General features: G+C 40.2%; 1 protein-coding gene across 1 annotated transcript in view; it reads right to left on the bottom strand.

Moving 5' to 3' along the window:
- Positions 1 to 22,964, bottom strand: part of FAM189A1 (family with sequence similarity 189 member A1) — an 842,971-nt gene that overhangs the window by 176,317 nt on the left and 643,690 nt on the right. Inside the window, exon 4 of the mRNA XM_030188559.1 lies at positions 1,409 to 1,540. Coding sequence (XP_030044419.1) covers positions 1,409 to 1,540 — 132 coding nt within the window. The remainder of the gene's footprint in view (positions 1 to 1,408; positions 1,541 to 22,964) is intronic.

Consider the following 22,964-nt stretch of genomic DNA (forward strand, 5'->3'; position numbering starts at 1 on the left):
AAAATAGCGCTGGAAAAGCACCTATGATCAGAGATATTAGCATACAAATTTAAGAACACTATTATCTTTGATCACAGGGTAAAAGTGCGGGAGGCTTGTGCCTGAGCGTAATCCCCCCACATTTGTTTGACAGGTCCGGGTTGTCAAAAGCCCAGACCTGCCAAACACAGGGGCTGGAGGTCCATGGGACCCCCAGAACCCCCCCTTCAACTAAAAGGCCCTTCTGCAGACGTTTTGTGAGGTCACCGCTTGAACTCTCAAAAGCCATTTTGAAGTGGCACCAGCAGAGAACAGGTTAGCGGCAGTGCCAGGTACTAGAGGCCACTCGACCACTAGGGCACGATAAGCTATGTGAGGGGAGGGGATGTGTATAGAGTCATGTGGGTGGAGGGAGGGAATGAGGAAGCTGTAAAAAAAGGTGGGTGGAGGGAGGTTGGAAAAAAGATTGGGGAGTGAGGACGTACATGGGGCAGAGGGAGGGAAAAGAGGGAAATACATAGGGGTGGAGAGAAGAGGAAAGGGGGACTATGCTGTTCATGGATGGGAGGGAAAAGAAAGGGGGACACGCTCATGAAATGCTTAGATATGTACATCTTTTCATTTTATATTTACCACAGTATGGAAGAAAATGCATTTGTTACTTTACCAGTATTTTCACTGTTTGTAGAATCTGACTTTCTGGGGGGGGGGGGGGGGTGATGTCAAGGTGTGGTGACTGTGTGGCACAGGGGCAGAGAGGGGAGTGGGGTGGGGCTGAATTTTATTTTGTGTCCTCTTTTTTGACGCAGCAAATATGGTAACCCTAGCCTATCTCCACAGATAAAATAGCATTTTCACAATAGACATGGCTTTGATTATTGGACTCCCTGGGTAAAACTTGGGCCTCAAACTTGAAGGAAAGCAGGAAAAATTATTGCTGGCCAAGATAATATGCGTTGGTGAGGACAGATTGGAGTATGCTGAGAACAATTATAGAAAATGTGAATGTAATTACAGGTAGTATTAGCATTAAAGACTGAGCGTAATTCAATATCAGATTTCAAAAACCTAAAGTTTGTAGGGAAGGGTACGGTTACACAAAGGACGGTGATCATTTGAAACTGTTCTATATTTACTATGATAAACCACTTTGAATAAATATTCAGGTTCTGCAAGCCTTAAAAAACCTTTCTAAATAAATAAATATATTAGGGGAGATTTAGGGTACACAATATTTAGAGTGCCAAACCCATCCAAAAGTATCTGGCAGGCTGTGTGAAATAATGATAATAGGAATAGGAAGGAAACACTTATGTACTGAGGGTTCCATTTATTACTCTAAATGCTTAAAAAAAAAACAGGAGCAAAGTAACTGTTGGGAGATGCACATTACTATAATATTATAATACAAAACTTAACTGCTTCTTACCTTTAGTGTTAATCTCACAGCATTACAGTCCTGAAGTGGATTCAATTTCAGGGTTTCCCCAAGATTACTGCAGCCAGATGTTTGATGTTGCATCTCACAACAAACACAGACTCCATCACTGTCAAAATTAATCTAAAAAGAAAAAAAAAAGATGAGGTAAAAACAGATCTATTGAGCAAGCAAAATAGTAAAGCTATCAAGTTTATAGTTAATCTAAGACAAACAATGGCAACTGCCTCCACCTGACATGACATTTACCGGTTTCAGGTTTCAGTTGGCGTAAATACCAGGACTCAACTTTAGGCGCAAGAATCAGATCTAAGCACTACATATCATGTGCAACTTTCTTACATTAATCCCCTTATTTTCTTACTCCTGTTACTACGTCTTACCTATCTGTTCCATCTATGCTTATACCCTATGCTGTCTATTAAAATGTTTTATTATGCATGGTGTTGACATTGCAAATAGTATACTATGCCATAATTTGTAGTTTTATTTGAATGTTTTCACTGCTGTAATTGTCTATTCTTATATTTGAAATATCCTTGCTATACACCACCTTGAGTGAATTCCTTCAAAGTGGCAGTAAATAAATCCTAATAAGTAATAAATAAATAAATACATTTATGACTGCTGCATAGAGTGCTGAAAACAAGTGTCTGTCTAACCTCTTATCCTAGGCATCTATGTGGCATCTGTTCTAGGTGCTGTGAAGAAACAGTATGTTTTAAGCCTGAAAATGTATTGGATATTTTCCTGCATTAATTATGTTTTGAAGTGTATTTCTCCTATTTAGCCAGCAGGTGGTGCATATTATGTTTTAAGCTGTTACAATAAACTGACCTTTCTTTCTTTAAGGGGCCCTTTTACTAAGCTGTGTAGGCGCCTATGCGCGTCCTACACGCATCAATTTTGAACTACCACTCGGCTACCGCATGACATGGGCGGGAATTTCAGTTTTTATGCACGTCCACTAAGCATGCCGGAAATTTTCCGATGCGCGGCGCTAACCAGGTGGTAATCGGCATTACTGCCCGATTAACTCGTGAGACTGTACCGCTATGTCAATGAGTGGTGGTAAGGTCTCAGGCCCAAAATGCCCATGCGCCAATTTTTATTTTGCCGCACGTCCATTTTTGGCCAAAAAAGGCCACTTTTGCAGGTGCGCTAAAAAACAGACTTGTGCACATCCAATACACAAATTTACACCAGCGCAGGCCATTTTTCAGTGCACCTTAGTAAAAGGATCCCTTAGTTAGCACACAGATAAAGAAAATGCCTATAGTGATATAACCAGCATTCTTTTAAAACCTAAGTTGCCTGGCCTCTGATAGGCCAAGGAGCGTTTTTCATTTGGATTGTACTGTTTTTTTCCAGCCCAGGAGAAGAGAGAGAAGGCTCTTTCCTAAAGCCCGGTACATTCTGATGTCCCCAGGCATTTTTTAGAAAGTAAACAAGTGTTTAGTTATTTTTCTAATTGATCAATATTTTTATGAGAATAAACATAATCGTTTGTTCACCCTGTTTGTCTGGCTTGATAAAGAATCCTGGTGGTTTGTGTGTTGGTTCTGTGAGTGCTTTCTGGGAACTGTGGGACCAATGGGAGTGTGGCCTCCAGTAACCTAGAAATCACTGGGGATAATTTGAGTGCAGGAGGCTTGCCCAGAGGCAGTTGTGACCCAGTCAGTGGGAGGAGGGTGCTAGTGTAGAGCACGAGTGGCAGGTGCAGGCGGACCTGAGCTGTGCTGGGGATAGAACCTCTAACTGGCCGCTGGTTAACCTCAGACGGGGTTTCATGCCAGATGACTATTTTCCATTATTGAATACTAGTGTAACAGGTAAACTATGTGCCTATAATTTAGGTATAAGCACATAGGGGCCATTTTACTAAAGGGTTGCCAAGTGGAAACCTGGAACTACTGCCAGCTCAATGCAGGTGACAGTGGTAGTTCCACCCCTAGCATGCACCATTTCTAGCTTTAGCGGAAATATTGAAAAAACATTTCCACAAGGAGTTATCGAGTGAAAATTGTGCAGCATCGTGTGTAGCCTGGTTACCACCAGGTTAGTGCAGGAGCCCTTACCGCCACCTCAATGGCTGGAGGTAAGTGTTGCCCCCCGAAATGGCCATGCGGCAAGTTTAAACTTACCACATCTCCATTTCTTTTTTCAGCCTTTTTACCTGCTGCGATAAAAGGGGCCCTGGCACGTGGCAAAAATGGCCACTGCTGCTAGCGCAGGGCCCTTTACAGCAGCCACAAAGTATAAATACTCACATCTAAATTGTTGAAACATGCATGTAAATTCTAGTATTCTATAATTTAGGGGGTAAAAATTCAGCTGGAGGTGTTCAGCAATTCTTTGCCTACACTGGCTTTATGCCCAGATATTCAATGTCCAGGTATGTCTGGACAGCCAGCACTTATCCAGTTAAGGGCCAATATTCAGCCCTTAATCAGATAAACTGAACCAAAGATAGGACTGTGTTTTTTGTGGTCCGATTTGTCCGGTTAACTTATCCAGTTAAGTGTAGTGTGCAACTTAATTGATTAACAAGCCAGTCAGTGTCAATAATTGGGTAACAACAGGCAATTATCAGCACTAATTGACAATAATTAGAATCTTTGTGCGCATCTTTTTAGGCATATTCTATAAAGAGATGTATGTAAATTCTAGTGCATAGATCCAAAAAGGGGGCATAACCATAGGAGCATGGTAGTTTGGGGCATTCCTAAATTTATGCGTGTTATTACAGAATTAGCGAAATCCACACCTAATTTACACATGGGGATTTACACCAGGTTTTCATTGATATAAATGGTCACACTTAAATGTAGGTGTGGTTCCTATTGCTAAGCAATATTCTATAAACTGAATGTAACTGTAAGCACGGTTTATAGAATAATTCCAAGTGCTCATATTAGCCGTCTCCTCAAGTCACTTCACTGGCTCCCTATCCGTTTCCGCATACAGTTCAAACTCCTCTTATTGACTTATAAGTGCATTCACTCTGCAGCTCCTCAGTACCTCTCCACTCTCATCTCTCCCTACACTCCTCCCTAGGATCTCCGTTCACTGGATAAATCTCTCTTATCTGCACCCTTCTCCTCCACCACTAACTCCAGACTCCATTCCTTTTATTTTGCCGCACCATATGCCTGGAATAAACTTCCTGAGCTGGTCCGTCAAGCTCCATCTCTGTCCGCCTTCAAATCTAGGCTAAAAGCCCACCTTTTGATGCTGTGTTTAACTCCTTACCCTTACTCACTTGTTCACTACCCTTATTTTATCATCCCCACCTTAGCAATTCCCTTATCTCTTATTTGTCCTGTTTGTCTGTCCTAATTACATTGTAAGCTCTGTCGAGCTGGGACTGTCTCTTCATGTTCAAGTGTACAGCGCTGTATACATCTAGTAGTGCTATAGAAATGATAAGTAGTAGTAGTAGTAGCAATTTATTTTGGTGCTGATTTTTTAGGTGTTATTTGTCTGAAATTGAGGAAAAGCTGTAAGGAGAGCAACATTCACTTCACTGGTGCATGGCACAAACAATGAGTTAGTTTACATGAGGAATAGCCTATTGGTTAGTGCAGCAGACTTTGAGCCTGGGGAACTAGGTTCGATTCCCACTGCAGCTCCATGTGACACTGGGGAAGTCACTTAACCCTCCATTGCCCCAGGTACAAAATAACCTGTATATAATTTGTAAATTGGTTTGATTGTAACCACAGAAAGGTGGTATATCAAGTCCCATCCCCTTTCCTTACATATAACCTAAAATCAATCTCCATGTCATGAAGTGTTGCACATAAAGGAAATTGATATATACAGAAATATAGATATTCATTAAACAGCAGAGTGTAATATCATGTTATTATATAGCATCTGGATTCCAAAGATTATCTTCTGTTATTGATCCTTTAGACTAAACAAACAATTTCAAAACTGTCCTGACCCCCCCCCCCCCCAACTAACTTAGGGGCCCTTTTCCTAAAGGGTTGCCATGCAGCAATGGGCTTGCTGTACAGCAACCCAGAACTTCTGCTAGCCCAACATGGGTGCCGGCGGTAGTTCCACCCCCCCCCCCCCCCCCCCGTGCACACCATTTCCAGTGCTAGCAGAAATATTAAAAAAAACATTTCTGTAGGGGGTTACCCAATGGTAATTGGGCAATGCCGGGCACTGCCTGGTTACTGCTGGGTTAGTGTGGAAGCCCTTCCCGCCACCTCATTGTGTGGCAATAAGTGCTCCCCCTGAAATGGCAGCACAGCAAGCATGAACTTACTGCATGGGTATTTCATTTTTGGTTATTTTCACCCCCTGCGGTAAAAGGGGCTCTGGTGCATGGCAAAAATGGCTGCCACCACTAGCGCAGGGCCCCTTAACCTGTTTAAAAGAATCTCATGTCTTATCATATCAAAGTCGGCTGTAATATCTACAAATAAAAGTAAATAAAAAGTCACGGAACCTTTTATAAAATCTGTCTGGCCTCGGACATCTCTGCTCCCCACCTAGATGACCTATACAGGCTATCTTCATTGGATACAGACAGTTCATAAAAGGAGGAGGACAATTTAATTCCCCAAACTAAAATGCACAGCAATGAGAAAGCCAGGCAGAAATATGCTGTTTAGAACCATTAGAGCTGATAAAAAAAAAAAGCTTGCTGAATTATAGCATTTTATTATAGTACATCATAATGGATTTGTTGAATGCTTGCTCTCTTCAATTCTATTTATGTTGTAAAGAATACAAAAGTCCCTTGTAAATAATGCTTTAGAATCTGCCCCTTCGTGTCTATCATATCACTTCATCTTTTTTTGTTAAGTTGAAATCTCCTTACAAAATAAGCATTTTTCAGCACATAGCTTTAAAATAAATGAGAGGCCTTAGCAGCAGATTAATTCTACAGGACAAGATCAGACAGCCTGGAGATCCTTAAACCCACCGTGAATACAAAGAGTTGTTAAAGCTTATGAATACAAGATCATTGCAGACTGTAGCGGTAAAATAACAGCACATGGTAGATAATTCAGAAGATACACCAAATTCAGAAACATAATAGCTACAACTTAGCTGACAATATCAGTTGAGCATTTGAGATACTGTGAAACCAATATGTTCTTCAGATGAAAAAAGTTAATATAACTACTACTACTTATCATTTCTATAGCGCTACTAGACGTACGTAGCGCTGTACACTTGAACATGAAGAGACAGTCCCTGCTCGACAGAGTTTACAATCTAATTAGGACAGACAAACAAGAGATAAGGGAATATTGAAGTGACGATGATAAAATAAGGGTTCTGAACAAGTGAATAAGGGTTAGGAGTTAAACACAGCATCAAAAAGGTGGGCTTTTAGCTTAGATTTGAAGCTTAGACTTCCTGAGCCGGTACGTCAAGCTCCATCTCTTCTTCAATATAACAACAAAAATGTATTTTAAGCAAAGGGATGCATATGACCACTCTTCACTGGAAGACATCCACCAAAGTGAAAGGATTATGCTGCATATGTTGAAGATGAAAAACAGATCCTTGGTTTACTTTCATTTCATGAAGAACAAAGCAGTGGAGACGATAAAAGGCAACAAAGTCTTTATTTGTGAATAAAGACTTTGTTGCATTTTGTCATCTTGTTCTCCCTGGATTTTTTGTGCAGAACCTTTCTTCTGTGTTTTCCCTCTTACTTTCATTTCATGACACTATTTACTGATTTGGCTTTATGAAGAAATTCACTCATTCCCCCCGCCCCCGTTTATTAAGCTGGGTGGCAATGGCAACACAGCCCATTCAAAGTGAATGGACTGCGGTGGCATTAGCGTGCGGATTAGTAAACAGGGGGGTTAATTTGCAGATAAATATATTTAATTTTTTAATTATATATTTGAAACACATTCATAGTCACTAAACTGATTAAAACCATGCAAGTACTTTACATGCTTTTCATTAATAATACATATCATAAATAAAACTGCTTAAAACAGCTCTCAGAACAATTTAAATTCAGTAATTGATAACACCACACTAAGTAGGTTCCGTGCTAATGGGGAAATTAGCGTATAGTTATTAATAGGGGAAATAGGAAATGTGGCCATTTTACAGCTGCACTCGCCGCATAGCCATTCTCATTTTCTTTCAGTCTTGCAATTCCATTTCTATCTTTTCTCCTTTCTCCAATATATCTGAAAAAGGTCTTATCACCTCTCTTTACATCTTTAGCCATTTTTTCTTCCGCTTGCGCTTTTGCTAGCCGTATTTCCCTCTTCACTTCTTTGAGTTTAATCCGATAATCTTTTCCGTGATCCTCTCATTGGGTCCTTTTGTATTTCTTATTTTTTCAGCTACTTGTTTGGAGAACCATATAGGCTTCCTGTTTCTCTTGTTTTTGTTTAAGTTCCTTGCTTAATGATCAGTTGCCATATTTATAGCAGCTTTTAGCTTTGACCACTAATTTTCCACTTCTGCTATGCCTTCCCATGCCAAAAGCTCCTTCTTCAGGTATTCCTCCATTTTATCAAAATCAGTATGTCTGAAATCCAGTACTTTGAGTTTTGTGCATCAGCACTCCGCCTTTGCCCTTATATCAAACCATATCGTGTGATGATCACTATTACATAGGTGGGCACCCATCCGGATTTTGGAAATACTTCCTCCATTCGTGAGCACTAGATCCAGCATCGACTCTTCCCTCGTGGGTTCTGTCACCAATTGTCTGAGCAAGGCACTTTGACAGGCGTCCACAATCTCAATAGTGCCTAGTGATGATTTTTACCAGTGGTGATTTTTGAGAGCCATTTGTACAATTCCTGCCTACATGTTTAACATGTATAGTTGTATGACAATGTGGGGTTCATTTTCAGAGTACATGGACATCTCAAAATGGCAAAAAAAAAAAAAAGTTCATCTATCAGAAACATCCAAATTGTGATTTTGGAATGGCAGAATTTGGATGTCCTACTCTGCATTTCGTTCAAATAGCAAGGGGGGAATGTGAGTGTGTTTTGGGTGGAACTAGGGTGGGCCCAAAATTAGGATGTCCAACATCAATAATCAAAGGGGAAGAGACATCCAAGTTTTAAAAGAAGGTCATTTTTATTTAGAGCTGTTTTAGTCAGAATCTTGCCTTTTACTCATTTTTATTCCAGATTAGGTGGTTGTTGGAAGAAGGATGTTACCCTGATGAAACTGGCCAGATGTTAAAAGCAAGAATGAAATCACTTTGACATAAGATCAGGGGCCACAAAGCAGACCAAGCTGACACCTGGACCAGAGCACTGCACCAGGTTACTCAAAGGAAACTTTAAAACAAACCAGGAATTTAAGAGTTCTGAAATTAAAATGATCAGATACTGTGGAACTGATAATGATCCAGCATTCTAATGCATTATGAATCATAAAAATCTATTGTCTATCACCTTCTGATCATCCATCAGCTTTCCCTAATATATTTTCCTTTCCAATCACTGGAATGCTTTTTATGATTCACTTCTAGTATTGTCATCATTTGCTCAATCTGTTCTGACTTGAGAAAGGAGTGTTAGCTCCCAAAAGCTTGTCAAGATTATATTAGAAGCATATCCATGTTTAAGATTGGGACTTACACATATACATTACATACAAGTGATTTCAGAAAGGCACTATTTACATAAGGACATCCACATCACACAGAGATTTCAAAGGGGTGTTGTTATAGGGTCATAGTAGGGGTATGGCTTGGGCATGTCTTGGTCAAGACAAAAATCTATGTATGTATCACCCATTTTACATATATGTATATAAGAAAAACTTTCCCAATCAGGTTTTACATCAGCTCAAAGATATGAACAGATCTTTAAAAAGGTGCCCATTTCAGCCAGGGCTTTACCTGAGGGAAATATGGTTTATTTCTACCATCTAAATGGAGAAAAATAAATGTGGCCTAAGAACTGAATTGTTGGCATTTACATGTCTAGATTTGTAAAATGAACAGCAACATGTGGAAGTTGGAAAATTACCGAAATTAACCATAAAGGGGTAATTCTATAAAGGAGCACTAACAGTTACTGCCAGTTATGCACATAAATGATCAGAATAATGGCACATATATGTTCACACGCCAAAACTGTGTCTAAGTGCTATCCTGTAACTACATGCATATTTCCAATAGCGTATAGTTTGCAGGTGGGCGTGTATATGGGTAGAATCTGGGTGGCGCATGGGAAGGAAGATACCATGGCAGCAATTTCCATGGGGGTGCTGTTGTATCAGGATATCTTCCTTTCTACTACATTATATAGCATGTCCTTGCTAGAGGGCATAGTCTCCATTTAACAGTGTATCCCAAAGGGTTACTATACCTAAACTGTAAGAATGGGAGAATAATATTTGTACAACTTAATAATCTAAAAATACACCTCCATTTAGTTAGAAAACACAATAGCGCAGGAAGTCTTTGTGCCTCAAGCTTGCAACAGCCATTATTAATCAAAAGATTAGCATAGATAAAGGTCATTTCCATTTTAATGCACAAGCAGGAAATTGAGAATTTTCTGTTTAAATTGGTTATTATTTGTACTTTAGGTCATTATGCAAATACAAATGCAGACCATGTAAATTAAAAACAAAAGCAGAAGATTGGAAAGGACAGGTGGTGCACAGAGATAAGGGTAAGTTACTGCTATCTTCATTAGTAATCTAAGCTTATCTTAATGCACAAGAACAGGTGAAGAATGGGGAGAGAAAAAGTATGGTAGAATCAAATGCAAATAAAGTGGGCACAGCTGTCTGTCTTGAACAATTTATTACAGATTATAGCACCTCCTTCTGTAAGAGGCCTGTCTAATGGTAAACAGAAGCTATGTTGTGAATTAAAGCATTTCTACTGCATTGCAGAAAGAACGGAAAGAGAATTTAGAGGTCATTATCTTTTTTAGTTCATTGTTAGAATCCACAACCTGGAGCACGGGATTACAAGATCTAGTTTTGTGATCGTAAATGTTAAAAACAGGATGGGAGAATGAAGCAACAGTGGTACTCTCACACTGCATGGAAACAAAAGATCTGGATGTAACAGTGTATGAAATGGTTTGAGAAATAGAATTTTATATACTGTACATGGCTTGCTGAACAGAAACATTATGATTAAAACATCTTCTTTAATCCTTTTAACACCTTACAAAAGACCAAAAATTATCACTAGAATAGACTACTGTAACAGCATCTACCATACATTGGCCAAACAAAAGATATACAGAATACAAGTGGTCTAGAACATTGAAGCCAGGTTAATAACAGGCAAGAAGGCATACAAATATATTGCCCCAATTTTCAGGAATCTAGTTTAGCTACCGTAGAACAATGGAATCACATTCAAAATTCCTTGTCTGGTATAAAGATCCATATACCAACAGAATCCAGTATATGTTGATTCCTTATATTCAGGAATGGAGCTTAGCTCCTCACAATATGGCCTAGTAAATATCCAGGGCCCTAATCAAATTGTCCCTGTTGCTATGCTCCAAAACTCTGAGATTTGCTACCAGTCGATCTGACAAATTAAACTTGACTCAAAGGCTCAGCTTTTTGAACCAGGTACTCTTGCTTATTTTGCAGAAGATGCAACCATTGGAGAACATGGATAATTGGTTAAAAATTTTAGGAGATCCCACTGGAGTCCAGCTTGAAGATAAGGTGAGTGTAGGGATCTACCACTCAGGTGTTGGATAAGAAAATTAAGGAGTAACATTTTGAAGCATTGATGTTTATTGTATATGATTAAGAGTGTAGGTGGAAAGGGGAGGGAAGGGTGAAACATGCAGAGTATGGAAAGCTGGATTTGGGATGCCATTTTTTTATTGATATGGTATAACTCGCTTGGAGTCCGGCAGCAAAGTATGAAACTAAGTACAAGAAAATAAATGATAGACAACCTACAATAAGACCGAGCTTCCCAGTTCAGCCTCTACATATACCCTATATATTACGCATTACTGTGTTATAGGTTTTTTTTCTAGGTGTGACCCAGGCATCACTACCTGATCTACCTTATCTTCTCTAGATAGAATTTGATATGTTTTCTGTGCTGACCATTCAGTGGTAGTAAAAGCCCTGTCATCAGCATAAATTGATAGGTGCCCAGGAATTTCCTGTAAGCAGATACCAGGAGAGAACTGGGTGAGTTTCTGAAGTTATTTATGGCAGTCTTTTGGAGGGAAAGGTGTCTTTTGCCTTTGTTTTCTGCCAAACTGACAGCTACAAGAGCAAACTCCAGTGATAATGGGGTGGGGCACTGAAAAAAACTTGCACACATAGAAAAGGGAGGGGCACTGGTAACTGCCCTTGACTTAGTACAAATACTAGAAGAGAGGAGATTTGGGGTGACCATTTTATTACACACATTAGCCTGGTGCAAAGATAGATATGTTTCCCAATTCGGTGCATGTTTTAATGGGCGGAAAAGACCTCAGACGTCCTGTTTCTTTTGGAGTTTATGCATGAGGTGTGGGTTTATTTAATTATTTATTTATTTGGATTTTGTTCGCACCTTTTTCAGTAGTAGCTCAAGGTGAGTTACATTCAGGCACACTAGGTAGTTCCCTGTCCCAGGAGGGCTCACAATCTAAGTCTGTATCTGAGGCAATGAAGGGTTAAGTGAGTTAGTGAAGAGTCAATAATCACAGAAGTAGTGTGTCTGAGTTCTTTTCCCCCCTTTTAAAATATGTACCAAATCAGGAAGCAGATCTATCTTTGCACAGAGCTATTGTGTGAATTTATGTAGTTCATAAGACTTTAAGTTTGGTTTAAATATCTGTTCACTTTGAAGTGTGACCATTTTATTCCCAAAGTACCCAGAAAGTAACAGCCAACGGAAAAGGTGTTGCCCTGGGTTGAAACCAGGTTGAAGCTGAACCAGAGAGCCAAGAGGCCTGTAAGTTGTAAGTTTTATGTAACTGTACCTGCTGTGCCCGCCTTGGGTGAATTTCTTCATAAAGGCGGTTAATAAATCCCAATAAATAAATAAATAAAATAAAAAGGCTGGATACCCAGAGTTGGAGCCAGGAAGGGACCAAGAGAATGAACTTGCTGAATGTGAGTACTTCACAAGCATGAACATAAAAAGTGGAATTGAGACATCCAGGTTGAGACACCACTGTGCATAACCTTGATTCTCTCTTTTCCCAACATACAGAGGTGCTCAGGTGATGATGGTCTCTTGCAGAAAGAAGGAAGGAAACAGTACTGAGAATCCCTAAGCCATAATTTCAGTGTAAATTTAGGAGAAAAATCTATAAAAGGCCTGTCCACATCTTAGTCTCCACATCACCTCGTTTGCTATCTCTTTGAAGAACCTTAGTTCGTAAAATTCACAAGTGAAACCTCATCTGTGTACAGTATCTGCAGATCCCCATGTTACTTAATAATGCAAGCAGAACCCTTGACCAGTTGGTAGAAGTTATCAACATCTTACATGCACCTAAAGTTAATACAGGAGATTTTTTTCATATTTTTACAGAAACTATTTCACTCGAAGTATATTGCATAGCTCATAAAAAAGAATATAAGAACATAGTGTTGCCATACTGGGACAGACCGAAGGTCCATCAATCACGCCATCCTGTTTCCAACAGTGGCCAATCCAGGTTACAAGTACCTGGCAAGATTCCAAAACGGTACAATACCTTTTATGCTGCTTATCCTAGAAATAAGCAGTGGCCAGATTCTATTACAGATACATAAAAACAGACAACAAGACCAACCCAGCGACCCAATGACAATGTAATGTCTGTAAATGGGTTAGTTTTATAAATGCCAAAGAAAAACCACAAAAGTGTGGAGGTGCACTTGATCCCCACGAAACAAGTAGGAGAAAACAAAGGAGAGGTGGGGAAAATAGGCTCTATGCAAACAAAGGGGGAGACGTATATTTTAATTACACAATGATATTTATTGCAAATGATTGACTCAACACAGCCGTGTTTCGGCGCCATAGCGTCTTCTTCAGGAGTCTATAAAAACAAATACAGTAACAAATATAAAACATGAATATTGAGAACAAAGAAAATGTATCTATATATACATATATATATTGATATCTATATCTATATATATATATATTGAATTTCAAATGGACATCTAAAAAGCATATATGAATAACAATAGATAAATATACATAAAATATCATAAATACAAAAACAAGATCATAAACATTCAAATCAATAAAATAAATAAAATTGAATAATATTAATTATTATTAAAATGGTGTTGCAAGATAAATAAATACATGAATAATACAAAAAAACAAATGCATATACAAAAAAACATCAAAGAATTTATGAAAAAAAAATATATATAAAAACTTTTTGAATTGTGGTGTATTTTCATGTATGATTCCATAAACACTACACAGCAAAAATCAACAGTATATGATGGTTTACATATATAAATGTCCAGAAATCTTTTGCCAGAAGACAGTATAAGAATAATGCAAAATATGACAGATAAACAACATTGCATATAAGTAAGGGGAATTCTGATCCCTGTAGATCGATATATGACAAAAAGTAGGGAGCATACATGGTCTGTGGGCTGGGTAATTACATATAAACTGTTTTTTATTATAGATTTCTTTTCATTTTTTTCATTTTTTTGAGTACTTACCAATGGCGGAAAGTTGTAAGCAAACCTTATCCTTTTTGCTCAATATACACTATTTTTCAGACACAGTTTATATGTAATTACCCAGCAGTAGCTTCCCCATATTTAGTTCAAAAACAAAATGCTAATCCTGAAACACTGCAAAATGCCTCCATATCACTGATTTTTATAGGATCTCTATTTCTATTTAGTTTTCTATTAAAAAATTTATATTCCATACTATCCTACAACTCTAGGCATATCACAATATCCCATAAATAATAAAAACATAAAACAGAGTAGCCTCTGATCAGTTCAAGGATCCCCTCTCTTGTGGACTGATGCTGAAGCTGGAATTGAAGCTGGACCAGAAGGTGAAACCCAAAGACATCATCCACGCTCTCCACTATTCTTACAGAATGCTCCGGCGCTATCTGGATAGTAACAGAGCAGAATGTGGACATTCCACCTAATTCTACATGAAAGTCAGCGATATTCAGCCTCTTTTCATATAGCAATTCAGATGATTTCAGAACAGCAACAAGACTGTTGCAGTTGTCCAGATCATGCTGTGTCCGCGATAAGACACGGACAATTGAAGAAAGCCAAAGAATGATGGTAGAAACATCAGTTCCACTTACTCTGACACAGCAAGACCTGAACAACTGTAACAATCATAATGCCAGACATGGAAGCCTAAGAGAACAGCAACAAGGCTGTCCTAACTTAAATTGCACAGCTAAACAGATGCCAGCTGAATACTGCTGTGACCTGTAAAGCTGGCGCCAGTCACCGCTGTCCACGTATATTCAGTACCACTCGTTATTTGCATAGTAAGGCTGAATATCGATATTTAAATGCCATGGCTAGTGTGTAAAATGCTGACAACAGCATTTGAATATTAAGCTGAATCTTTTTAAAGCAGAAGTTGTAATATGTGAAATAAAATGTTCAATAACAGATAATGAATTATTTTGGCAGTAGACAATTAAGTTTGCCTTGTCTTATGTCATCTTCAGTTAGCCTGATTGATTTCTTTATATTGCTACAGTATAATATTTAATTCACACTAAGTAATGATCATACAAGTATTATTGTCCCCTTTTATATATATATATATACAGTATATATATATATATATATATTCAGATTAATTACTTTCTGCAAATTAGTTAGATGAATCGCTCTCTCTCACACTCTCAATACAAGTGTGTATATATTTTGACAGGAATCTCCTCTTGCTTCTGCCATAGCTGCAATGTACCTGTGTTCCCAGTGGGGCTGGGTGTCAGAATGTTAAGTCACCATATTGTATAAGTTATCAGTCTCATCCAAAAGACCAAGAGGGGACCATCCTCAGCTCACGGCTCAGGCTTTATATTTGATATTTACCAAAAAGAAGCAGAATAGAAATCAGTTGATAACCCTATTGGTCAGTCTTGAGAAGTGTCCCTTAAAGGTAATGATGTCACTCAGAAAGTGGCACACCAATCATATCATGAGCCATAATGAGTCCTACATCAGGACTTGACACCTACTACAGGTATAATAAAATAAGTTAAACTCAGCTGTTGGTATATATTAAACATCTTTGGTTCTTGTATTCTATTTCGATAACAAGTGAGTCCTAATAAGGGACTTTGGATTTAGTTTGTTCTTTTTCAGTAGCAATTCAAGGCAAGTGACATTCAGGTACAGCAGATGCTTTTCTGTCCCTAGAGAGTTTACAGTCTAAAGGCCCTGTTTATTAAGGTGCGCTAACGTTTTTAGCACGTGCAAAATGCTAGAGACACCGATATATCCTATGGGTGTTTCTAGCATTAGCATGTGCTAATTTTTACCATGCACTAAAAACGCTAGCACGCCTATAGAGCAGCTTAGTAAACAGGGCCCCAAGTATGTACCTGAGACAATGAGGTTAACTGACCTGCCCAAGCTCAAAAGTAGTGTCAGTGGCCTTTGAACTCTTGTTTTTTTTTTTTTGTTACATTTGTACCCTGTGCTTTCCCACTCATGGCAGGCTCAATGTGGCTTACATATTATATACAGGTACTTATTTGTACCTGGGGCAATGGAGAGTTAAGTGACTTGCCCAGAGTCACAAGGAGCTGCCTGTGCCTGAAGTGGGAATCAACCTCAGTTCCTCAGGATCAAAGTCCACCACCCTAACCACTAGGCCACTCCTCCACTCCACTTCCTAGTTCTCAGTCTGCCACTGATAAATGGATAGAATGAGTGGTGTTGAATAATTTTTGCATATATTTATAAATTTAACAACATCTTTACAGACTGCATGTTTTTTTTCTCCTTGTACAAATTTTGAAATATTGTTTAATTAATCATATTTGTCCATTATGTTTCTGCTGATCTTTGCTGAATAACAAATCACATTTTAATCAAGTTTCCTCTGCATCCTGAAAAATAAAATCCATAACTAGTATTAATTTTTCTTTAAAATTTGAGTTTAATTAGTGGTGAGGTGCCCTAGATAAAATTTATGTGCACCTGATATACTGCATACCATGCAATTTCTATGATAATTGTGATACCATATCATAATGGTGACTATTGAATCACAGAATAGTAACCAAAGCAACATACTTGTAAAGTCACAGATGGAGACATTACTTTAGTCCTAGTTTTAGAAGAAAAATATGCACGCTACACTGTATTAGTACATTTATTTTGCATTAACCTTTCAATCTTTCCATCCCTTTCTTTTATGTCAGCCTTTCCTTTGTGAGATACATACTCTGTGAGTACATACAAAAAAGAACTGTTCAGTAATGCCAAAGCAGGTAATGAACTACTAAATGGGAGCAGCTCATGAATAATGGTTTCATACATAATAGGGCATGTAGATACCTATGGTGAATTTTAAGTCTTTTGGGATTCAATTCCACTCACCTACCTTAAACAAACAGTAATAATCAAAACTTCTGTAAATAAAATGTGGCAAAGAAGCCTGGAAATTTCAGGAAACACGCATAGGGCCCTTTTACTAAGCAGTGGTAAAAGGAGGTCTGCGTTAGCATCAGCATGTGTTTTTGATGTGTGCTGAGGCCCCCTTTTACCGCAGTGGGTAAAAGGCTGGCCATGCTGTAAGTGAACCACGTAGTCATTTCGTTGGTGAGCAATTACCGACACCCATTGAGACAGCAGTAAGGGCTTCCGCACTAACCCAGCAGTGACCGGGCAGCGATTACCACTGGGTAAGCACTGGCGCTACAAATATAGAAAATATTTTTGTAGTGCTGGAAATGGCACGCGCTGGGGGTGGGAACTACTGCTGGGCTTCTGTGGTAGCCCAGTGGTAGTTCCGGACTGGTGTGCAGCAAGCCCGTTGCCGGACGCCAACCCTTTAGTAAAAGGGCCCCTGAATGCTGTACATCCTATTTTATACCTATGGGACCTGTGACAATTTGCGTAAGCTAACATCACTTAGCGCATACAAAGCTTTAGTAAAAGGGTCCCATAATTAACTCTTTACACACAGTTTCAGATGATCATAAGTACATAAGTAATGCCACACTGGGAAAAGACCAAGGGTCCATCGAGCCCAGCATCCTGTCCACTACAGTGGCCAATCCAGGCCAAGGGCACCTGGCAAGCTTCCCAAACGTACAAACATTCTATACACGTTATTCCTGGAATTGTGTATTTTTCCCAAGTCCATTTAGTAGTGGTTTATGGACTTGTCCTTTAGGAAACCGTCTAACCCCTTTTTAAACTCTGCCAAGCTAACCGCCTTCACCACGTTTTCCAGCAACCAATTCCAGAGTTTAATTATGCGTTGGGTGAAGAAAACTTTTCTCCAATTTGTTTTAAATTGACTACACTGTAGTTTCATCGCATGCCCCCTAGTCCTAGTATTTTTGGAAAGCGTGAACAGACACTTCACACCCACCTGTTCCACTCCACTCATTATTTTATATACCTCTATCATGTCTCCCCTCAGTCGCCTCTTCTCCAAGTTGAAAAGCCCTAGCCTCCTTAGTCTTTCTTCATAGGGAAGTTGTCCCATCCCCACTATCATTTTAGTCGCCCTTCGCTGCACTTTTTCCAATTCTACTATATCTTTCTTGAGATGCAGCGACCAGAATTGAACACAATACTCAAGGTGCGGTCGCACCATGGAGCGATACAATGGCATTATAACATCCTCACACCTGTTTTCTATACCTTTCCTAATAATACCCAACATTCTATTCGCTTTCCTAGCCGCAGCAGCACAGTGAGCAGAAGGTTTCAGGGTATTATCAACGACGACACCCAGATCCCTTTCTTGGTCCGTAACTCCTAACGTGGAACCTTGCATGACGTAGCTATAATTCGGGTTCTTTTTTCCCACATGCATCACCTTGCACTTGCTCACATTAAATGTCATCTGTCATTTAGCCGCCCAGTCTTATAAGGTCCTTCTGCAATTTTTCACAATCCTGTCGCGAGTTAACGACTTTGAATAACTGTGTCATCAGCAAATTTAATTACCTCGCTAGTTACTCCCATCTCTAAATTATTTATAAATATACTAAAAAGCAGCGGTCCTAGCACAGACCCCTGAGGAACCCCACTAACTACCCTTCTCCATTGTGAATACTGCCCATTTAACCCCACTCTCTGTTTCCTATTCTTCAACCAGTTTTTAATCCACAATAGGACATTTCCTCCTATCCCATGACCCTCAAATTTCCTCTGTAGCCTTTCATGAGGTACCTTTTCAAATGCCTTTTGAAAATCCAGATACACAATATCAACCGGCTCCCCTTTGTCCACATGTTGGCTTACTCCTTCAAAGAATTGAAGTAAATTGGTCAGGCAAGATTTCCCCACACAAAAGCCGTGCTGACTTGGTCTCAGTAATCCATGTCCTTGGACGTGCTCTGTAATTTTGTTTTTAATAATAGCCTCTACCATTTTCCCCGGCACCAACGTCAGACTCACCGGTCTATAATTTCCCAGATCTCTCCTGGAACCTTTTTTTAAAATCAGGGTTACATTGGCCACCCTCCAATCGTCCGGTACCACGCTCGATTTTAAGGATAAATTGCATATCACTAACAGTAGCTCCGCAAGCTCATTTTTCAGTTCTATCAGTACTCTAGGATGAATACCATCCGGTCCAGGAGATTTGCTACTCTTCAGTTTGCTGAATTGCCCCATTACGTCTTCCTGGTTTACGGTGAAGTCAGTAAGTTTCTCCGACTCGTCCGCTTGAAGTACCATTTCCGACACCGGTATCCCACCCAAATCTTCCTCGGTGAAGACCGAAACAAAGAATTCATTCAATTTCTCCGCTACGTCTTTATCTTCCTTGATCGCCCCTTTTACCCTCGGTCATCCAGCGGCCCAACTGATTCTTTTGCCGGCTTCCTGCTTTTAATATACCTAAAAAAATGTTTGCTATGTTTTTTTGCCTCTAATGCTATCTTTTTTTTCGTACTCCCTCTTGGCCTTCTTTATCAGCGCCTTGCATTTGCTTTGACACTCCTTATGCTGCTTCTTGTTATTTTTAGACGGTTCCTTCTTCCATTTTCTGAAGGCGTTTCTTTTAGCCCTAATAGCTTCCTTCACCTCACTTTTCAACCACGCCGGCTGTCTTTTGGACTTCTGTCTTTCTTTTCTAATTCACGGAATATGTTTGGCCTGGGCCTCCAGGATGGTATTTTTGAACAGCGTCCATGCCTGTTGTACAGTTTTTACCCTCTCAGTTGCCCCCCTAAGATTTTTTTTAAACCGTTCTTCTAATTTTATCATAGTCTCCTTTTTTAAAGTTAAAAGCTAACGTATTTGACTTCCTATTTATAGTTACTTCAAGGTTGATATCAAAACTGATCCCCCTCTTTCTTGCCCAGAGCGCTGTCCTGCATGCATCCTTCCTGTTGCTGATCTCGGAGCCGATTCAAAATGGCCGCAAGGTCACTTCAACTTTCAGTGGCCATTTTGAATCGGTTCCGAGATCTGCAACAGGAAGCATGCATGCATGCAGGGCAGTGCTCCGAGCAGGAAAGATGGGGCTCTTTCCTGCCCCGAAGGCAGAAGAGATCACTAGACCACCAGGGCACTAGTAAGTAAGGGGAGGGGAGGCTAGCAATCTGCCCGTTTGTACGGATTTCTGGACAAACGGGCAAGCTGTCGGACGGGCCGTCCTATAGGATGGCCTGCCCACCAGCCTGCCCGTTTGTCCCAAAATCCGGACAAACAACCAGCCTGTCCGTTTGTCCAGAAATCTGGACAAACGGGCAGATTGGCAAAACCCGCCCGGTTGCCTGGACATGTTCTCAAAAAGAGGACATGTCCGGGTAAATACGGACATATGGTAACCCTAGATATGTGCCTTGTGTGTGTGGGAGGGGGGGGGGAGGGGGAGGAGAGGCCAAATTTGAGGTATGTGGAGGGTGAAAAGAAGGAGGAGTATGACACAAAAGGCACATTTGTGAGGCCTCTGCTACATAATTTTGTGTGGACATAGAGGGGCATAATTGAACGGGGTGCTCAAGTTTTCCTCAGGACGTCCTCGCAGGACGTCCCGGCGAAGAGGCAGGGAAACCCGTATTAGCAAAAGAAGATGGGCGTCCATCTTTCATTTCGATAATACGGTCGGGGACGCTCAAATCTCAACATTTAGGTCGACCTTAGAGATGGTTGTCCTTAGAGATGGTCGTCCCCGATTTTCGGTGATAATGGAAACCAAGGACGCCCATCTCAGAAACGACCAAATCCAAGCCATTTGGTCATGGGAGGAGCCAGCATTTGTAGTGCACTGGTCCCCCTGAAATGCCATGACACCAACCGGGCACCCTAGGGGGCACTGCAGTGGACTTCAGAAAAAGGTCCCAGGTGCATAGCTCCCTTACCTTGTGTGCTGAGCCCCCAACCCCCCCAAAACCCACTCCCCACAACTGTACACCACTATCATAGCCCTTAGGGATGAAGGGGGGCACCTACATGTGGGTACAGTGGGTTTGTGGTGGGTTTTGGAGGGCTCCCATTTACCACCACAAGTGTAAAAGGTATTGGGGGATGGGCCTGGATCTGCATGCCTGAAGTGCACTGCAGAACCCACTAAAACTGCTCCAGGGACCTGCATAGTGCTGTCATGGAGCTGGGTATGATATTTGAGGCTGGCATAGAGGCTGGAAAAAATATTTTAAAAAATGTTTTTAGGGTGGGAGGTGGTTAGCGACCACTGGGGGAGTAAGGGGAGGTCATCCCCAATTCCCTCTGGTAGTCATCTGGTCATTTAGGGCACATTTTTGTGGCTTGGTTGTAAAAAAAAAGTACCAAGTAATGTCGTCCAAGTGTTCGTCAGGGACACCCTTCTTTTTTCCATTGTCGGCCAAGGACGCCCATGTGTTAAGCATGCCCCAGTCCCGCCTTCGTTATGCTTCCGACACGCCCCCATGAACTTTGGTCGTCCCTGCGACGGAAAGCAGTTGAGGATGCCCAAAATTGGCTTTCGATTATGACGATTTGGGCGACCCTGGGAGCGTAACCCTAGTAGCGCTCTAGAAATGTTAAGTAGTAGTAGTAGTAGGACGCCTATCTCCCGATTTGTGTTGAAAGATGGGCGCCCTTCTCTTTCGAAAATAAGCCTGATAGTCACCCAAACAAAAATATTTTGAATGTCATCCTCTCTATAAGACACAATTATTTACCACATTCTTCACTCTGTGCCGAGCAGGCAATGAAGTTTCAGGAAGATTTAGGGGCTCCTTTACTAAGCTGCGCTAAGCAGGTAACATCGGGTTTTCCCTGCCTTAGAAGTTAATGTGGGTAAAACCACCTGGTGCAGTAAAAACTCTATGCTATAAGTATACCTTGGATATTTACTCCTATACATTGGTTTTCAGTCATCTCCAAATCTGATAAGTGAGGCCTTTGACTATATTTATAGGCAACGGCTACTCATATTAGCTAATGCAGCCTTTTCCGGTGAATACTGTCCTGACCTGTTACCAGGTAAGTGATGCACAAGTAACATGAATCAGCTTTTATGTATTTCTGTGAAGCAGTTGAAGGGTAAATTGTAGAACAGGAGAAAGCAGAGAATAAGTCTTCTTTGATATCTGGGGATCCATAAGATTCATACTAAAACTAGAATTTAATTATTTTTGCTGAAAAATATGTGCAGTAGCAAGCCAGATATCAATTTATTGTCTTCCGGCACACAGTATTCTGTGACATTCACATTAAATTGATTTAAAGGGATTATTGTCATATAGCAAATGACTTCTGGTCATTTTGAAAACTCATTATACAAAATCAGTCCTGCTACAGAACAGCGTTGTACCAATACATTTCACTCAGCATTACTAAGAAGGTTATTAATACGAGTTGTATGAAGTAATCAGCTACAGATTACTGGTCGCTTTCCTCATCAAATACTGTACAGTCTCGATTATACAGTACAGTCTCGATTATTTCACATATATTGGATAGAGAGATGTGGTAGCCGTGTTAGACCACTTCTAAAGCCAGTTAATAGAAATAGAATAAAATAAAGCATAGAAAAGAAAATAAGATGATACCTTTTTTTATTGGACTAACTTAAAACATTTTTTGATTAGCTTTCGAAGGTAGCCCTTCTTCGTCAGATCAGAAATAAGCAAATTTTGATAAGTAACAGCATATATAAGTGAAACATCAAAGTATTTCATTGACGGTCTGAAAGGATGAGGGAGGGGTGGACTAGGTGAGAAACAGAGAGGGCTGAGAGGATGGGGGACAGGGAGATATGCATGGTGATCAGAGGGTGACAAAGCAGTGAAATTTCATGGTTTATAATGGGCTAGAAAACCCAGATCTTTGTTAAGAAGGCGACAAAACAGTGTGACAAGGCGGTGGCCGTAGCTAGAAGGTTGCTAGGCAGTATAGAGAGAGGTGTGACCAGCAGATAAAAGAGGTTTTAGTGCTCCTATATAAGTCGTTGGTGAGG

This window comes from Microcaecilia unicolor, chromosome 1 (genome assembly GCF_901765095.1).
Source record: "Microcaecilia unicolor chromosome 1, aMicUni1.1, whole genome shotgun sequence".
NCBI classification, from domain to species: Eukaryota; Metazoa; Chordata; class Amphibia; order Gymnophiona; family Siphonopidae; genus Microcaecilia; species Microcaecilia unicolor.